This window comes from Urocampus carinirostris, chromosome 20 (assembly GCF_059441175.1).
Source record: "Urocampus carinirostris isolate Australia breed hairy pipefish chromosome 20, RoL_Ucar_1.0, whole genome shotgun sequence".
Lineage (NCBI taxonomy): Eukaryota > Metazoa > Chordata > Actinopteri > Syngnathiformes > Syngnathidae > Urocampus > Urocampus carinirostris.
The window spans coordinates 20989527-21009726 of record NC_142368.1 but is presented as its reverse complement, the minus strand read 5'-3'; the positions used below and the strand labels follow the sequence as shown (position 1 = coordinate 21009726).

The following is a 20200-nucleotide window of genomic DNA, read 5'->3' as shown; positions in this document are numbered from 1 at the left end:
AGTAAATGCAATAAAATACATTCATCAATTGAACATTTCAGGATTATAATTCATTTTATAGGATAATTTCAGTGCATTGATGTGGGAAATAACACCGGCTGCCCTCACGAACCTGTGACGTCAGGCATTTCCCTTCCGGGTTACGCATCCTCATGTTGGCAGCATGGCGGCCAAAAACAAGCACCGAAAAAAGTCCAACGCGGATACAAATTTGACCAGTAAGCAACCAAAGCACAAAATGGAAGATGAGGAAAACGATAACGCTGAAGAGGACAATGAGGCTGAAGATGTTGACAATATGGACCCTGCGGAGGTTGAGGGGTTCAATTTGAAAGACGTTTTGTGGCTCGGTGGGACTAAGGTGATGTAAAAAAATATTATCCTTGAATACGTGGTAATAACGGTATATTTAAAACGTAAACAGCTTTGGTTCCAATACTCACACCCCTGACAAACTCGTTTGGGGATAAATAGTCTAAATAATGACAACACTAAATAAATCATTTACGATTTCCTATCTTTTCTGAAATGTATGCAGGCTGACTACATTCTTTTGTCAGCGTTGGACGAAACCAATGAGCTGGTGGATGGAGGAAAGAAAAACACCATAGATGACCTGGAGGAAGGAGAACTGGAGAAGTTCATCGTTAAATTGGGCATTCGGGATTTTAACAAATTTCAGATCATTCCAGAAAAGACAGAGGAAAAAGAAACTCCAAAAAAGGACGTCTCAAAGAAATCTGCCCCGGAAAAAACTACCAAACCACAGCAGAAGTCTTCAGAGGAAAAGAAGAACAACAAGACGAAGGGGACAGCAGCGACAAAGACTGAGAAAAAAGCCAAGCAGAACTTGTTTGAGTTCCACGAGAGAAAAGTCCTGCTAGTCAAACCTGGAGGCAAATGGTATGAATTGGAATACAGCGCCGAAGGCTCCACAATCCCACAGGATCCTGGCTCTGTGTCTTCCTATAGGTCGCTAGCTCAGCAACTCTACATGGCTGATGTGCAGATGTATAAAAATAAGAAAACCCTGCAGAAAGGCGCCAACTCAACCTGGATGAAATCTGTGGTCACAGAGGGCGTTCTGGCTGATAGAATGGCAGCTATGACAGTCCTGATTCAGGATGCTCCGGTGCATATGCTGGAACATGTGGAGAGCTTAGTCTCCATGGTGAAGATGAAGGGCAACCGGCGAATGGGCTTGATGGCGCTGGACACTCTGCGGGAGCTGCTTCTCTCAAATTTACTCCCGGAGAACCGTAAGCTGCGGCCCTTCGACCAGCACCCGTTTGATAAACTGGAGGAGCTTGCGAGCGGCAACCGCGATGCCCGTGACCGCCGTCTCATTCTCTGGTACTTCGAGCATTGCCTAAAGCACCACGTGGGGCAGTTCGTTGCAGAGCTGGACGTGGTGGCTCGCGACACAGTGGCGGCCACCAAAACCAAGGCGATGACAACCGCGTACGAGCTGCTTTGCCAGCGACCGGAACAGGAACGGGCGCTGCTCATCCAGCTGGTCAACAAGTTGGGCGACCCGGAGTACAAAATGGCAGCCAAAGCCTCGCACCTGCTGGAGACGCTGCTGCACAAACACCCCAACATGAAGGCGGTGGTCTGCTGTGAGGTGGAGCGCCTCATGTTCCGTGCTAATATAAGCACCAAAGCTCAGTACTACGCCATCTGCTTCCTCAGCCAAGTGCACCTCAGTCGTGAAGAAGACGCGCTGGCCACCAAGCTTATATCTGTCTACTTTTCTTTCTTCCACTCCTGCGTCAATAAGAAGAAAGTAGAGTCCAAGATGCTAAGTGGATTGTTGTGTGGCGTCAACCGGGCTTACCCGTACACCACCGAGGGGGACGAGAAGGTCAGAGAGCAGATGGACATGATCTTCAAGGTCGTCCATTTGGTCAAATTCAACATAGCCGTGCAGGCGCTCATGCTCCTCTTCCAAGTCATGAGCGCCGAGCAGTCAGTCTCCGACCGCTACTACAGCGCTTTGTACAGGTAACGTGCCACTCTTTAAATGAACACGGAATTTACTGTTTATAAAGCTTACCCCTAATATGGATTAAAATCTGTATAAGATTTTGTTTCACTTTTACTCAGCCCAAACTTATCATTGAAATTGACATTCATTGGTGTATACACAGTGGCCATGATAAAAATGATTTACGATGTAAATTCTAAACTCAAATCAAATTTTATGTCATTCAATGTCCGATTTTTCATCATATACACCCTAAAATTGTTTCCCTTATCCTGCTTTTCTGGTTTTATTCATATCTTTCAGGTCAACTTTTAGTCTTCTCTATTCTCTAACATTCCTCTCATGTGCAGAGAAATACAGCTGGCTGTTCAATTTCCATGAATTTCATATTCAGAACATTTCCTCTTTGCAGCTTGAGTTGCAGTCTCCTGAGTTGCAATATACCAGTGTTTTTCAACCAGTGTGCCGAGGCACACTAGTGTGCCGTGAGACCTTGTCTAGTGTGCCGCTGGAACTTGCCCAATTTTCCAAAAAAATCAGGCCATTATTTAGTATTTTTGCTATCTTCAGACGAGGAACTGTAATAGTCATCCATATCAGTAGGTGGCAGTAGATTTTTATATACTAATTATCTCCTCATGAGGTAGCACAGTACATTTAATAACTTCATTTGTTTAACAAAGCGGTTTAAGAATGTGCTGTAAAAAATAAAAACATAAAGTACATCATTCTTTTTTATACTAAGTGTTATATTCTTCTTTTTATATACGAATTATCTGCTTATGAGGTAGTACAATGAAATATTTGAAATAACTTCATTTTCAAACATTTTCGACGGACTGTGTCCCTCAGAACTTTTGTATAAATAACAGTGTAGCTTGTTTCAAAAAGGGTTGAAAGACACTGCAATATACCATAAAAGTAATACTATATATATTGGTTAATGTGCAAAACTAGACTGCCTACTGCATGTTTTCAGAATGGACAAGGCGGTGAAAGAATTGAAAAGGCCTCGCTTCTGCACACGAGCCATCGAGAATTACTGTATTTATTATAGAATGTCCGCTCAAGTGATTGGGATAGTTTTACTGGAAATAGACAGTAGATGTCTTGTGGGTTGAGACATGTGGTTACTTTCAAAGTTTTGCATTTGTGGTCAGCAATATATTTTTCTGATCAGTCATTGCGCAAATAGGGTAATATACCATAGGATATTGTGAAAACGTGCCCCTAAGGTCTTTTTTTTAGGTTTAAAAAAAGTACAGTACACAAATAAATGTGGTTAATTGTATCCGTTTCATAGAAAATATTAATGTGGTAATTGGTTCTGAGTTTTGTATGGTCATATCCTGGACTGCCAACACAGAAGCTCTATGTAGGAAAGGCCAAAGCCGACTTTACTTCCTCAGAAGGCTGGCCTCCTTCAACATCTGCCAAAAGCTCCTGAAAATATTCTATAAGACAGTTGTGGCAAGCGCCCTCTTCCATGCGGCAGTGTGTTGGGGAGGCAGCGTAATGAAGAAGGATGCTTCTCGTTTCAATAAACTGGCGAGGAAAGCGAGCTCTGTTGTGGGCACAGAGCTGGACAGCCTAACAACAGTAGCAGAGAGACGGGCACTGGAAAAGCTGCGATCAATCATGGACAATCCATCGCATCCACTACACAGCATTATCTCCAGACAGAAGAGCAGTTTCAGCGACAGACTGCTGTCACTGTCTTGTACTATGGACAGAGTGAAGAGATCTTTCCTTCCTCATGCCATGAGGCTCTTTAACTCTACCCGGCAGAGTAAAGGCCCACATTAAACCACACCCCCCTACATTGCATATTACCGTATTTTTTATTCCAATATGTATTCTGTTTAGCACTATCTAGACACTCTATATAACACACTACAGTGGGCATTTGCACGTCACATTGGGTATTTGTATATTGCATTATTTTTGCTTTATTATTGTATTGTTTTCAGCTCAGGGATGCTGCTGGAAATGTGAATTTCCCTGCAGGGATGAATAAAGTATTTATCTATCTATATTGATGGAAAGTTTTATAAACATGGTTGTACTTTCCTCACGCTGAGGAGTTCTCCCTTGCCCTCATGTAGGTTTTAGATCAGGGTCCGTGCAATAATAGTCTGTAGTTTGCAATAGTCTGGTTTGTGCAGCCGTTGAGACTCTTTGTGATTAAGGGCTATACAATGAACTTGACTTAACATGTCGCACATGTAAATTGTGTTTTTCTATTCTGCCGACACAGGAAGCTTCTGGAGGCAAGCTTGCCGACATCGACCCGTCAACACATGTTCCTCAACTTGCTTTACAAATCCCTGAAGGCGGACACGGTGCCGCGTCGCGTGAAAGCCTTCGTCAAACGCCTTCTGCAGGTCAGCGCCGAAGTGGGCCCCAACTTCGCCTGCGGGGCCCTCTTCCTCGTATCCGAGGTTATGCGGGTCAAGCCGGAACTCAAGACCATGCTGATGGAGGAGGACCATGTATGAACTCCGGCAAAAATCAAATTCACATTTTAATACGACGCTTTGTGACGCTTCACCTGTTTATTTTGTTTAGGATGGAGAAGAGGCATTCAAAGACCTCCCTGATGATGACGATGATGATGATAACGGCGAAGAGGAGCACTTCACTGACGCCGACAAAACGGAGGAAGGGACGACAAGCACGCAGAACTCAAATCCGTCGCCTTCGTGGGTCCACCATCAGAACCTGCAAGGTCCGTTCCACACAAATAATCATTGATCAATAATCGTTCAATATATCGCTTGATCGTTTGTCTTTTTTTCAACAGCTGAAATGAAAAGAGGGAAGTACGACCCGATGCACAGGAATCCGTTGTTCTGCGGCGCAGGCCACACCACATTGTGGGAACTTCACAGAGTGAGAAACAGAAATACTTACTTCTAGGTTCTTTTTTTTTGTTAGGCAAAGACTCCATGTTTGAGATGACTGAGTATTATTTGACCACTAAATGTCGCTGTACGGCATAGTGAAATCAAAAAGTATTAATAAAAAGCACAGGGAAGCATACAAACTACGGAGACTCAAAGTGACCAAAACGCACAATTTTAATCAATATTTTTGTTTGGCCTTTTTGAGTTTTTTGGGTATCTACAGCAGCAAGATGGCAAACAATTACTGTTATGTCAGTTCCCTTTAGATGACAAACATATCACGTAAAATAAATGCTAATTTCTCAACCTACAAGCATTTTTTAAAGCTTGTTTTTATGTAGTTCATGAATGTTTTCTTATAACCTGATGAAATCAATACATTTTCTTAATAAATACTGTTAGTTTGCCACAAGGAGGTGCTAAATAATATACAGTGTCCTTTTAATCTCACTATGGTCAAAATGTTGTTGTTTTTTTTCAATGTACGTATGCATTAATCGTTTTTTATGTTGTTAATTTGCACCAACAAAAATTGTATTTCAGTGAGGTAATTCAATTATTTAATCCATAATTTTGTTTGATATCCTCCTTTTTCTTAAATATATATTTTTGTTATCAAATGTATTTATCTAAAGGGACAGTGAGTATAATTTGACAGATAGTTGTCGCTGTATTGTGTCGTGCAACAGAAAAGGGGTGCTAAAAATCAGTTGGAAGAATACAAACTACGGAGAATCAAAGTGACCAAACTGCACATTTTTATTTATTTTTTCAAACCTTTTGCAAGGTTTTGGGTTTTTCGGGTATGCGAGCAGCAAGATAGAGGACAATTATTTCAGCTCCCTCTAGTTGAGGCTCATTTTATGTAAAATGCCTATTATTTTGTCAGCCTACGAGTTTAAAAAAAACATGCATGTTTATATGAGAGTTTGTGCATTTTTGCTTATAATTTAAATCAATATTAGTTTGTGTTTTTTTTAATAAACTGTAATTTTTTTTTTTAGTCTTTTAAACATTTCTGTTTTCCTCTGTAGCTGGCACTGCACTTCCACCCTTCGGTGTCACTCTTTGCCAAAACTCTCCTGAAAGTAAGGAAATGAACTCATACTACATACCCTCCCTGGCTTAAGTGAATGGAAATATGTGACGTGCAAATTGTGAACAGGGCGAATTTATCCAGTACTCTGGAGACCCCCTGCAGGACTTCACTCTCATGCGTTTCCTGGACAGATATGTTTTCAGAAATCCCAAACAGACCTCGTATAAAGGTAAATATTCTCTTTCGCCCTGCCCAAAAACAAAATGAGGTGGGAAAACACTTTGTTTTTTTCTTATAGCAAACTCAGATACGTCAGCGATGAAACCCAAACAGAGATTCCAAGGCAAATCTTTACCAGGTAGTTATCTCGGAAGTCTAAAGAAAGATATACTATTCTTCCTTCAATAACTTGACCACATAGTATCAGTCAAACTTAATGTCACTTTACATGAAGGTGTTTTCTTTCCTCCAGTTAACAGTGGCGAGTTTCTGTCGAAACTAGAAAGTCAGATTCCAGTGGACCAAATCTTTTTCTATCGGTGAGTTTGACACTTTTTATTATGAAATTGTTTTTAATGACATCAATTGGAGTGAACCATCAAGTTAAAGTGGGCACACATTCTTACAGTGGTAGGGTTCACACTACCCTTGACTTTTGTTAAGAATTGCGGCTAGTTTAAAATACTACTTGGTTAACCTTATTTTAGAGGGACATTTTTTATTATTTAGCCCCTCACAGTGGTTAAAAATATCATTCATTAAATAGAAGAGAATAAAAGGGAAAAGATTAAAATATGTATACACACACACACACACACACAATGTCTGAAACTCATGACAAAAAGCAGACACCAGGACAGGCAACTCTGAAAAGTTGCCTGCCCAGCCAAAAAGGTGCCTGCCCCATTTTTCCTAACTTGAAACACAATCAGACGCAAAAAAAAACCCATTGTTGCAAAGTATTACGGATTGATAATCAGAATGTTTTGGCAGGACGGCTGCGCAGTGGACAGTGCGTTTACGGCACAGTTCTGAGGTCATGAGATCGAACCTTCTGTGTGGAGTTTGCATGTTCTCCTCGTGCCTGTATGGGTTTCCTCCAGGCACTCTAGTCTAGTCCTCTTGCATTCCAAAAACATGCATGTTAGGTTAATTGGCCGATCGAATTTGTCTGCAAATTGTCTGTCCCTGTGTGCCCTGTGACTGGCTGGCAACCAGTTCAGGGTGTCCCCTGCCCACTGCCCGAAGATAGCTGGGATGGGCTCCATGGAATGGATCATCAGAATATATAACAGAACAACACTTTAAAATTAAGTTTATTATAAATCTACCTATAGCATTCATCGCATGTATATGACATCGCTGTTATCCATCTGCCATCAGTATGTACCTGTATTTATTCATCTTCATTCATGAAATGTTTGCGTTGCCTCATCTGCTACAAGCCAAGTGAACTCCTCTTTCCACGATGATTTAATGTACGTTTACGTTTTGTAGTGTCATAAGTTTTTTAAGCTTCTTTTGAATTTTTTTGGGGGGCTGAGGTTTTGGCTTGATTCCTAACCACTTATCCATTTTCTTGTGTTTTCTGTGCATTTACTTTAGAAAATGGGACGCAAATGCGTGACCTTATAATGGTCGGGAAATTCCGGAAGCACGTTACTCGATGCGGGCTTCTGATCGGCTGCCGAGTGTGCAAATTGCCAAACGAATCGAAATTCCGAAATTTCCATACCGAACGAAGATTTCAAAATCGGAATAAAGCAAACATTTGATTTGAAAAAAGAAATCTTTGTTTTTTTTTTTTGTTTGTTTTTTTTTTTTCTTGAAAAAGTTGGCGGAGACATTTTGTAAGTTGTACGCCCGACGTAAAAGACGCACACCCCGGGCAGACGTTATTTCAGACACTGATATATATATATATATATACTGGACTGTCTCAGAAAATTAGAATATTGTGATAAAGTTCTTTATTTTCTGTAATGCAATTAAAAAAACAAAAATGTCATACATTCTGGATTCATTACACATCAACTGAACTATTTCAAGGCTTTTATTATTTGAATATTGCTGATTTTGGCTTACAGCTGAAAAAAACTCAAAAATCCTATCTCAAAATATTAGAATACTTCCTCAGACCAAGTAAAAAAATAATTTTATAACAGCAAAACTAAATCAAACATTTGAAAATGTCCATTGATGCACTCAGTACTTGGTTGGGAATCCTTTTGCACGGATTACTGCATCAATCCGGCGTGGCATGGAGGCAATCAGCCTGTGGCATTGCTGAGGTGTTATTGATGCCCAGGTTGCTTCAATAGCGGCCTTCAGCTCATTTGCATTTGTAGGTCTGGTGTCTTTCATCTTCTTCTTAACTATACCCCACAAATTCTCGATGGGGTTCAGGTCAGGGGAATTAGCAGGCCAATCAAGGACAGTGATGCCATGGTCAGTGCACCAGTTACTGGTGGTTTTGGCACTGTGGGCAGGTGCCAGATCATGCTGGAAAATGAAATCCTCATCTCCATAGAGCTTTTCAGCAGATGGAAGCATGTAGTGCTCTAAAATCTCTTGGTACACAGTTGCATTTACTCTGGACTTGATGAAACACAGTGGACCAACACCAGCAGCTGACATGGCTCCCCAAACCATTGCTGACTGTGGGAACTTCACACTGGATTTCAAGCAACTTGGATTTTGCTCCTCTCCAGCCTTTCTTCAGACTCTGGCGCCTTGACTTCCAAATGAAATGCAAAACTTGCTTTCGTCTGAAAAAAGGACTTTGGACCACTCTGCAAATGTCCAGTGCTTCTTCTCCATAGCCCAAGTCAGACGCTTCTTCCGTTGTCTTGAGTTCAGAAGTGGCTTGACCATGGGAATACGGCTATTGTAGCCCATTTCCCGGACACGTCTGTGAACTGTGGCTTTTGATACCTGGACTCCAGCTTCAGCCCACTGTCTTTGAAGCTCCCCCAAATTCTGGAAGCGGCTCTTCTTCACAATTTTGTTAAGGCTGCGGTCATCTCTCTTGGTTGTGCAGCGTTTCCGGCCACATTTTTCCCTTCCAACAGACTTTTTGTGGATATGCTTTGAAACTGCACTCTGTGAGTGAACAGCCTGCTCTTTGAGGAATTTCTTTTTGTGTCTTACCCTCCTGATGGAGGGTATCAATGATGGTCCTCTGGACAGCAGTCAGATCAGCAGTCTTCCCCATACTTGTGATTTAGTTTACTGAACCAAGCTGAGTGTTTTTAAGGCTCAGGAAACCCTCGCAAGGTGTTTAGAGTTAATTAGATGATTCAGGTGATTAGTTGAATAGCCTACTTGTATACTTTTTCATGATATTCTAATATTTTGAGATAGGATTTTTGAGTTTTCTTAAGCTGTAGGCCAAATTCAGCAATATTAAAATAATAAAAGGCTTGAAATAGTTTAGTTGATGTGTAATGAATCCAGAATGTATGACATTTTTGTTTTTTTAATTGCATTACAGAAAATAAAGAACTTTATCACAATATTCTAATTTTCTGAGACAGTCCAGTATATATATATATATATATATATATATATATATACATACATTTTGTTTGGTTTTAACTACATTCTAATTTTGACAATCCCTGGCCACCATGCTTAGCAAGTTTGTTGGGTGAAACCCTGTTTTGTGTTTGTCAGGGTTACAAACATTTCTGTTTTGTTCTAGCAGAGCCTGTACTTGAGTAACTGTTAACTAAACCTTGACATGTACGCTTTTTCGCTACCTCTGCCGAAAATCACAAACAATCTCCACTGAATCTCGTACCCTTAACATTTTGTCACCTCGCAGCTTCTTCAAGAAGTGTCAGCAGGAGAACAAATTCCGCCGGCCCAAAAAGGACCACGACAACGAGAGCGTGGATGACGTGAGCGACGACGAGTTTGAGAATATCCTCGGTCTGTCACGTCCTTTCATCAGACACTTGTGTTTTTTTAGTGCTCATTTCTAAACTTGGTTTGTGTGTGTGTCAGACTCCTGCGAGGGAGACTCGTATTTCACAGAGTTTAAAGACAAAGACTTGGACTTTGCCGGGTGAGCTCAATATTTGTATGTTGATCAGTTTATGGGTTTGTAGACACTAAAAATAAGGAGGGAAGATATCAATAAATTATAAACCGGCGAGGAGAACAGGAGAGGACTGTACATAAAACCCTCACAATGCCAAATTTTAAATCTGTTCCAAAAGCCCTCCCTTGAGCCCTTTCTTCTTAATGAATCTCCTTGGTTACAAAAAGCAGATTCGTCAAAAATCAGCAACATGATTGGCCAATAGTGACAAAAATGTAAACCACAGGTGATAAACAAATTTTAGCTTAAGGGCCACATGGTAGAAAAACATTGTTCTGGGGCCAGACTTGTAACCCCAGGAGAACCCAAGAACCCCTTTTCTTCTTTGGAAAATGATGACCCCGTGGGTTCTCCAGGGTGTTAATGGCATAAGAAGTGTGCGTTAACTGGAGGGCTGGGGGTCTTTTGGGAGGCCTACTATTAAATTATGAGTTGGGGGGTGTAGGATTGAATTTTAAAATGATTATTGAGAGGTAATTTTCTTTAATACCTTTTCCTTCACTAAGATTCAATCTATAGTAGTTTTAATCAATTGTGTATTTGTAAATAAAAAAACAATGATTGGATTTATTCCCACTACAGTTCATTTAATTTGAAGTACTACATGCTGACTGGAATGAGACAAAAATAGCATACACAAACAAACTTAAATTGTTGATATAATGGTTTAAAAGTCTTTGTGCTTTTTATTTATTTATTTATTTTTGAACACTGATTATCCAAATATAGGAACTTCGCAGTTACATTTCCTATCTATTATAGAAAGGAGCTACAATTTATTTAATCCCCCAGTGTGTAATATTTGACCACTAGATGGCACTGGAATATCTAATTTGCATAGCAATAAGATGCCAGACAAACATGGCTACGACTTCTAGTTTGGGATTCCACTATGTAAAAGAAATACAACTTTCTCAACCTATGATTTTCTAAAAAAAAAAATAACATTAGTATAATAGTTCATGTATTTTTGCCTATTATTCAAATCAATCTGTTGTTTTATTTTTTACTGAATGGACATTTTTTTGTACCAGTACAGGCATTAAATATTATACACTGTCCCTTAAAACTTTGGAATGACGCCAAGTTGCTATTTAGATTTTTTTATTTAGATTTTTTTGCGTTGCCTTAAACTCTGTGTCCCCTGTATTCAGAAAGTACAGCTACAGTGGGTGCTTTGGCACCTGGCTTTGGTGACATCTACTTGACATATTTAAAACTGCAGGTTATTGTTTGGCTCATTTTCCTCTTGCGCTTCTCTCTGTGTGGTCTAGTGGGCCAAATAAAGCAATGTGGTGGGCCAGGGGTTTGACATTTGTGATGCAAACAGAACATAATCGTCCAAATCATAATCACTGATGTACAGTAGTCAAAATAGCAAACTGGCATCTTATGCAAACTCCTTTTCGAATATTGTTTCCAATATTAAAAACTGAATAAATTTATTAGGTGCTTTTGTTGATTGCGGTATGAATTTTTTCAGCACCTTTTTTCAAAACATGTTGGGATATACTTTTTACATTCACGTTGATTCGCGGTTAATACTAAATGTAGTACGTTAAGTTGTCACATCTTGCCGAAACTAGTTCAGCCGCTAAGCTAATCTGGCACACTTTTGAATGTTTCAGGAATATGTCAGTAGCCAAACAAAAAAAAGGTGGTAAAAAGGACGAAGAAGACGATTCAGACGACTCAGATATGGACGACCTGGACGACGAAGAGGTGTCGCTGGGCAGCATGGAAGAAGATTTTGGGGATGACCTGGATGAAGGAGGAGGAGCCTTCGTGGATCCTGATGGAGATGATGAGGATGGTGAGTTTGATTTTCTGCCATAAAAGATTCAAATTGAACCAGTGTGCTGTATAGTAGAACTTGAATAACTTGTATGTAACGGCGTTTGATTTTATCTCACGATCACACTATTTTTAATTCATGTTATTAGAAATGTATGTTAACGAATGGAGAAAACAGAAATCCATCCTGAAAGATATAAACTTAAAAAAAACACAACGAGGGAAACAACTCTATGGTGTATCTGATGATGAATTGGACTTTGAAGGATATAAGACAAATACATTGTAAAATTTCTATTGATATTTGCAGTGTCTGAAATAACGTCTGCCCGGACGCGTACAATTTACAAAACGTCTCCGCCCGAGTGGCTAACAACTTTTTCAAGAAAAACAAAAAAGATCTTTCATTTCTTCTTTTTTTTTCAAATCAAACGTTTGCTTTATTTCTATTTCGAAATCTTAGTTCAGTTTGGAAATTTCGGTTCGTTTGGCAATTTGCATACTCAGCAGCCAATCAGAAGTCGAAAACATCCCCACTGAAAAACGATTTATAAAGCGGCTAGCAAGGTCATGCATTTGCATATCATTTTTCAAAGTAGAAGCACAGAGAACACAAGAAAAATGGATAAGTGGTTAGGAATCAAGCCAAAACCTCAGCCCCAGAAGAAATATTCGAAAGAAGCTAACAAAATTTATGACGCTACAAAACGTAAACGTTCATTAAAAGCATCGTGGAAAGAGGAGTTCACGTGGCTTGTAGCAGATGAGGCAACGCAAACATTTCATGAATGAAGATGAATAAATACAGGTACATATTGATGGCAGATGGAAAACAGCAATGTCATATACATGCAATGAATGTCATAAGTAAATTTATAATTAATTTAAGTTTGAAGTGTTGTTCTGTTATATATTCTGATTATCAAGCCATAATACTTTTCAACAATGTTTTTTTTTTTGCTATTAGTCGTCTTATTGTGTATCAAGTTGTGAAAAATGGGGCAGGCAACTTTTCAGAGTTTTCTGCCCTGGTGTCTGCTAACTTTTTGTCATGAGTTTCAAACACTGATATTGGGTTCATTGTCAAATGAGTTGAATCATGGGCACATGTATTTACCAACCTTTGTCACTTTCAATGCTTAGTTTGAGCTGAGAAGAGACAAACTTTTATACTAATATTTAATCAAAAATTAGGGGCGCGAATTATACACAAATATCGTATTTCCTCCGAACCCTTCTTACTTAAGTCCTGACCCATTTTCATGCCTGACTTGTTCTTTCAGTTCCCGAACTGGAAGACGACGAGGATGCAGGCCAAGATGTTGACTTTGGTGAGTTTTTTTGGGGGGGATAATGAAATTTTTAAAAAGGCTTTATATCTCCCAAAAAGTTGACGCTTATCTCTTTCCTCGCATTAAGATGATGAAGATGAGGTTTCAGTCGTGAAGCCGCGTTCCAAAAGGAAGTCAACAGATGCGCCTGACTTCGCTCAAACCTTTGGTTTGTTGTCGTTTGTCGACTTTAAAATCTATTGGGAGTTGAACATCAACCCAATTCCCCCGTTTCATTTTTGTCCCCCAATCAGGCTCTAAAGCAGCAAAGAAAAAGAAAGGACAAAAAGGAACAGCCTTGTTTGCAGCAGCTGAAGAGGTGAAGTGCCTAAAATAATTATGATAAAAATCTTCCCATTCTTTGGCAATAATATTCTATTCACTTTTTAATCAAGTTTGGCTGCTTGCTGGATGAAAATGCGGGTGTCAAGTTCGACACCGTCGGAATGAATGCAATGGCCAACACCGACAAAGCAGGTAAGGACCTTCTCAAAATTACTATCTCAAGTACAGTATGCCCTTGTTTATCGCGGTTGGTGGGGACCAGAAACCCCCCGCCTCCTCGCTAAAAGTGAAAGTCTTCAAAGTCGCATCGCACCTTCATGAAAGCCCCCAGACTTACCTCTATATGACGTTATTACCAGCTGAGCGTGTACGACTGTAACAAAATAACAATTATAGAGAAAGAATGGTCTTTTTTGGCATTGTATAAAAGTACAACAGAATCGCAGGGCTCCCCCATTTCAGTGTAGGAAAACGATTTATAAAGCGGCTAGCTAGCTGCACACAAGCATTGAGGATCCTTTGGTTGAGCCAGGTCTCTGCAATGATTAAAATACAACAGTCTTAGATGTAGCGGTTTCCCACAGTTTGTGGCTCCAGATCATACATTTCAGTTGGTGAGATTCAGGCTTGCCAAGGGTGGTTTGGAGAGTTATGTAGCCTAGCCGCAGTAGGCCACACCAGCGGCGCCGGTACTGCCTTCTCTCCCGACGCGTCCCAGTCTCTTCCCAAACAGATAAGAATCCACGGAGCACCCGCTGCACTCTTCTGACTTTTCTCACAGTTTGATTTAATTGATTGATTTATTTTCAATGTAACGAGCTGCTAAAATACTGGCTGTGCTTTGCAGTTTGTTTTTGGTGGACCCATTGACTTGTGTGCCGGTTCTGCTGTTTGACATCATACCCCAACCTATCACAGTCACACACACACACACAGGCTCCTCGTGATTGCAATAGGTGTGTGCCGTGTGCTGCAGAACACAATGCACCATGCATTGATATCAATAAACGCAATTTATTTCAAAATCTGCATAGCAGTGAACCAGCGATAACCCAAGTACGAAGTAGTAAAGTGTCTTTGCATTACATATACCGTATTTTCCGCACTATAAAGCGCCCCGGGTAATAGGGCGCACCCCCAAAAAATAGTTTTTGGTCTTTTATCTTCCATACATAAGGCGCACCGGATTATAAGGCGCTACAATGGGAACTTCGACAAAACAGTCAGATAGTTCAAACTTATTACCCCCTTAACATTCCCAAAGCTTGCAAAGAAGCAAATATGTGTCATAGACACGTGCGGATGCGGTGTCCGTACGATGTCACCAAACAAACATTTCTTAGTTTCCATTTTATTTTTTTGCTGGCAACTGTGTGGACAGCAGAGTAAGAATTTTATTGTGCAGGGAAACTGGGTTCTTTACTGTGCATATGACAATAAACACTTTGAATTGAATTTACCGTATTTTCCGCACTATAAGGCGCACCTAAAAGCCTTTATTTTTTTCAAAAGCTGACCATGCGCCTTATAATACAGTGCGCCTTATTTATGGATCAACGTTAAGTTTTCCAACTAACTTGAAGCCGCCGACTAGATTTTCCCCCGAACGCCAAGTAGTACGCGGTGGATGCTGGGATTTATTTACCGGCGTTTCATTGGCTAACCAATGTGTCAATCATCATTTGAATTGATCTTTATTGGCTAAAGTTATTCGGAGGTCAAGAGGCGGATCCTTTTTATCATTTACAGACTGCCATTGGCTCAAACGGCAAACAAAGCCTGCAATTGGCCGAAAAAGACGTGTCAATCATCATTTGAATCGATCACTATTGGCTAAAGTTATTCGGAGGTCAAGAGGCGGATCCTTTTTATCATTTACAGACTGCCATTGGCTCAAACGGCAATCAAAGCCTGCAATTGGCCGAAAAAGACGTGTCAATCATCAGTTGAAATAATCACTATTGGCTAAAGTTATTCGGAGGTCAAGAGGCGGATCCTTTTTATCATTTACAGACTGCCATTGGCTCAAACGGCAATCAAAGCCTGCAATTGGCCGAAAAAGACGTGTCAATCATCAGTTGAAACGATCACTATTGGCTAAAGTTATTGGGAGGTCAAGAGGCGGATCCTTTTTATCATTTACAGTCTGCCATTGGCTCAAACGGCAATCAAAGCCTGCAATTGGCCGAAAAAGACGTGTCAATCATCAGTTGAAACGATCACTATTGGCTAAAGTTATTCGGAGGTCAAGAGGCGGATCCTTTTTATAATTTACAGGCTGCCATTGGCTTAAAGAACCAATGAGGAGAACCAGAACTCACCCGGTTCCTGTAACCATCAAGGGAGAATGTGTAGAATTTGTCCAGACCTACAAATACCTGGGTGTGCAGCTGGACAACAAACTGGACTGGACTGCCAACACAGAAGCTCTATGTAGGAAAGGGCAAAGCCGACTTTACTTCCTCAGAAGGCTGGCCTCCTTCAACATCTGCAAAAAGCTCCTGAAAATATTCTATGAGACAGTAGTGGCAAGCGCCCTCTTCTATGCGGCAGCGTGTTGGGGAGGCAGCGTCAAGAAGAAGGATGCCTCTCGTCTCAATAAACTGGCTAGGAAAGCGAGCTCTGTTGTGGGCAAAGAGCTGGACAGCCTAACAACAGCAGCTGAGAGACAGGCACTGAAAAAGCTGAGGTCAATCATGGACAATCCATCGCATCCGCTTCACAGCATTATCTCCGGACAGAAGAGCAGTTTCAGTGACAGACTGCTGTCACTGTCTTGTACTACGGACAGACTGAAGAGATCTTTTCTTCCTCATGCCATGAGGCTCTTTAACTCCACCCGGCAGAGTAAAGGCCCACATTAAACCACACCACCTACATTGGATCTTACTGCATTATGTGTTCTGTGTAGCACTATTTAGTTAATCTATATAACATGCTAAAGTGGGCATTTGCACGTCACACTGGGTATTTGTATATTGTTTTCTTTTGGCTTTATCATTGTATTGTTCTTAGCTCAGGGATGCTGCTGGAAATGTGAATTTCCCTTAGGGGATATTTAAAGTATCTATCTATCTATCTATCTAAACAGCGAAACAAAGCCTGCAATTGGCCGAAAATACGTATGCGTATAGCATGTGGCTGACGGCATAGAGAAAGCATTTTTTTCTATTCTGTATTTGTAAATATTGTATTCTCCTGGATTTACTACCCTCACGGATATAAGAGGACATTGCCTGCACATTATTATGAACACAACGACTTCGGTGAGCTACTCCGGCTTTCTATATTATCCCTGTATCTTGTTTCAGACTGAACTCGATGTTTCTGTGATAAGCGGTGCAGATAATGGAGTGTCTATTTTTAAATTCAACTCAATTCCAAGTGTTTATTGTCATATGCACAGTAAAGTTGCGAGCGAAAAAGAAAATAGATACGAAGGAATTGTTATCATTTATTGAATCCCAAGACTTTAACCTTCCGAATGATGGAACGATGCATTTGAGTGACATCTTACGGACACCGCATCCGCACGTGTTTTCGACACGTATTTGCGTCTTTGCAAGCTTTGGGAATGTTAAGGGGGTAATAAGTTGGACTGAACTATCTGACTGTTTTGTCCACGTTCCCATTGTAGCGCCTTATAATCCGGTGCGTCTTATGTATGTCAAAAATAGGACCAAAAACTATTTTTTCGGGGTGCGCCCTATAACCCGGTGCGCCTTATAGTGCGGAAATTACGGTAGTTTAAAAATAGACTCATCACAGAAACATCAAGATCGTTCTAAAACAAGATACCGCGAAAATATAAATCCGCATAGCTCACCTAAGTTCTCTTGCAGCCTTCACATTCATTAATGATACGTAACCATGGTCTTCTTACAACCGTGAGTGTAGTAAATCCAGGCGAGTAAAATATTTACAAATACAGAATAGTAAAACATGTTTTCTCTATGTTGCAACCCAACATGTGATTCACATTCATCTTTTTCGGCCAATTGCAGGCTTTGTTTCGCCCCTTTAGCCTATGCGAGCCTGTAAATGATAAAAAAGGATCCGCCCCCTTTACCTCAGAATAACTTTAGCCAATAGTGACCGATTCAAATGATGATTGACACATTGGTTAGGAAATGAAACGCCGGTATATAAATCCCAGCATACACCGCGGACGACTTCGCCTCCGGGGGAAAATCTAGTCGCCGGCCGCTTGCTTTAGTTGCAAGACTTTGCGACTTAATATTGATGCATATATAAGGCGCACTGTATTATAAGGCGCATGGTCAGCTTTTGAAAAAAAATAAAGACTTTAAGGTGCGCCTTGTAGTGCGGAAAATATAGTACTTAGTTTAAAATAATTATTCTTGTAAACGTCCTTGTCCTTTCCCCAAGTAGTTCTGAGCACAAACTGTTGGAAAGTTTTTGACAAAATTCTGCCGACTTCCCATTCAGGCGTGAAGCAGCTTAAGTGGGAAAGCCAACGGGATGACTGGATCCACAACCGCGACGCCAAAACTATGCGCAAGAAGAAGTCTGCGTTCAACAAAAAGCGACTCGGACGCGGCAGCAAGATGTCAAAGACTGTTGGAAACAAGAGGAAGAGGACGTAATGGGTCAGGGGCTGCCGGTGTCCGTCGCCCAATCCAGTTTGTCCTTTTGCCGGATGCCGTGCACTCCCGCCAGCTCGTTGGACTTGTAGTAAACTGTTGACAGCAAAAACGATTTCATTTACTAGTTTTTGTTCTGAAAGGTATCATGTTTATTGTTTTTTTATGTTTTTTGCTCACCTTCAAGAATGGATGGAAACCTTTTCTTCATGGTGTTCCTGAAATCTGAAACAATTTTAATTTCTTTTAAAACACAATTTTGGTAAAAGATGTGAAATAAAACAAGCAGTTTGTTGGTGAAGTAGTTCTTCATTATCACGGAAGAACATTTTATGCATTGTACATACACACACCTTGGCTAGTATTCATGCTGTGGAAGAGACCATATGCGCCAAAGACGCCAAGAAGTTCAACGATGAGGACGCCTTTCATCAACTTTTTGGCCAGAGGTTTAAACCATTTGGGAGACATCCTAAAAGAATTAAAATAACATTAGGATTTAAAATATTCTTGCAAGTGATAATGTAAATGTATGAATTCTATTTGTGAAATAACATTTTAGTACAAGGTTTCTAAACGATATTATGGAACCCACGTTTTATACACGACTACAACAAAATTACGCCACTCGACTTAAAGTCAAATTGATTGGGCTGCGTTTGACTTTCACTGTAAAGCTCGCCCCGTGTTACAGTACCAATTGAATTAAACTCACCTATAGACGAGAGACCAAAATTGACATTGGAAATGTGCGTATTAGTAAGTCTTGTGTTTTGTAAAGGAGGAGCGACAACCCTTCGTGGGGTCAAACGGTGAAGCTAACAAGCTACGTGCTAACTACAACGGAAGCTCGGGGACACATGGTGGACAGACAAAAAAAACAATTACTGTATTTTGTTTCAAATAGTCATTCTCTCTCTCTTCGATATTACACAATTATATTTGATAATCACACACTTACTATGAACTAAATAAAGTCGGCGAAACAAAAAATACAAATCTATTAAAGCTGTGTGCTGCATGTTAGGTGTACGCCAGCAGAGAGCAGCGTTAGTTCAAGGCTCGTAATGCTGCACTCAAATGACGGGGAGAATTGGGACTGTTCTGATTGTCGCAGTTCAATCTTCAAAGCATTTGAGGCATGTGTTAACAAAGATTGGTGTTTAAAAATGTGTATATATATTGAATATATTATTGTGCTGTTGTTGTAATATTAAAGTGTGTCACTTCATATAATGTATACGTTTTCCGGTAATATTCTTTAAAAAAAAAAAATCACATAAATATTTTAATTAAGTACCTTCCATCCATTATCTGCACCACTTATCCTCAGTAGGGTCGCAGGGAATTAAGTAAATTGTTAGTGGTAATTAATACACCTCATACTTATTAATATATTCGAATTTACTTCTTGTTTGTTTTATTCCTTTGTCACTACAATAATAATAATAATAATTTCCTTGTATTGTCATTCTGTGTAACAATGTACACAGAACGAAATGTCGATTGCATCTGACCCGATGCAGCCGCAGCCAAGAGAGGGCGCCGCCGACCACTTTTTAAGTCTTAGGAATGACTCGGCCGGGGCGCGAACCCGAACCTCCCAGTCTCAAAGCGGGCGCCTTACCATCTAGGCTACTGAGCTGGTACAACATGAGTAATGAGTTATTATTATGCAGTCTCTACTTTGTTCTAAGTGGTGTTCTGATTTACCACTGGAAGGGAGGCCTTGGGTCTTATCAAGGCAAGAAGGATGGGTGTGAAGCTGGTGCCCTGGAAATGTTCCACTAATTTCCGCCTGTTTGGTATATTGTCAGCTATTTTGAAAGAGCACTTGTTAAACCATTACAACTTTGTTCTGTACGCACAAGCTCAGAATGTTCTGTTTTATTTATCATATTTGTTTTACTGCAATAAAAACCTCAAACTGCTCACTCCAGCACTCGTTTTAACCCGTCTTGTCCTGCAACACGGATGTTGATTTAAATTTAGGAGGAAGAAAGAATCGCTCCTCCTTCTCTTTCAGAATCATGATGTGTTACTTAATTTTAGGCCAAATAATTAAATACAATTTAGTTTTTACCAATGGTGGGGCTCGCATTTCGCACCTAGGCCTTCAGTGAAAGCCTTTTGTTATGCGAATCAATGT

The 20200-nt window shown here is 40.3% G+C and overlaps 2 protein-coding genes across 2 annotated transcripts; one reads left to right on the top strand and one right to left on the bottom strand.

The window, feature by feature from the left end:
- The first annotated feature begins 139 nt into the window (after positions 1-139).
- cebpz (CCAAT enhancer binding protein zeta) lies at positions 140-18352 on the top strand. Its single transcript, XM_088325136.1, has 17 exons — positions 140-361; positions 539-2004; positions 4245-4479; positions 4556-4715; positions 4791-4879; positions 5928-5981; positions 6059-6161; positions 6231-6290; positions 6405-6471; positions 9759-9865; positions 9941-10001; positions 11666-11850; positions 13115-13162; positions 13251-13331; positions 13417-13481; positions 13558-13639; positions 17897-18352. The coding sequence occupies exons 1-17, from the start codon at positions 164-166 to the stop codon at positions 18052-18054; spliced, it is 3219 nt and encodes a 1072-aa protein (XP_088181262.1). The 5' UTR covers positions 140-163; the 3' UTR covers positions 18055-18352.
- Positions 17983-19100, bottom strand: LOC148346550 (protein CEBPZOS-like). Its single transcript, XM_088325137.1, has 4 exons — positions 18767-19100; positions 18405-18523; positions 18232-18276; positions 17983-18147 (listed from the first exon to the last, which is right to left on the bottom strand). Exons 2-4 carry the CDS (start codon positions 18520-18522, stop codon positions 18059-18061), a joined length of 252 nt encoding a protein of 83 aa, XP_088181263.1. The 5' UTR covers position 18523; positions 18767-19100; the 3' UTR covers positions 17983-18058.
- Positions 19101-20200: the final 1100 nt, after the last annotated feature.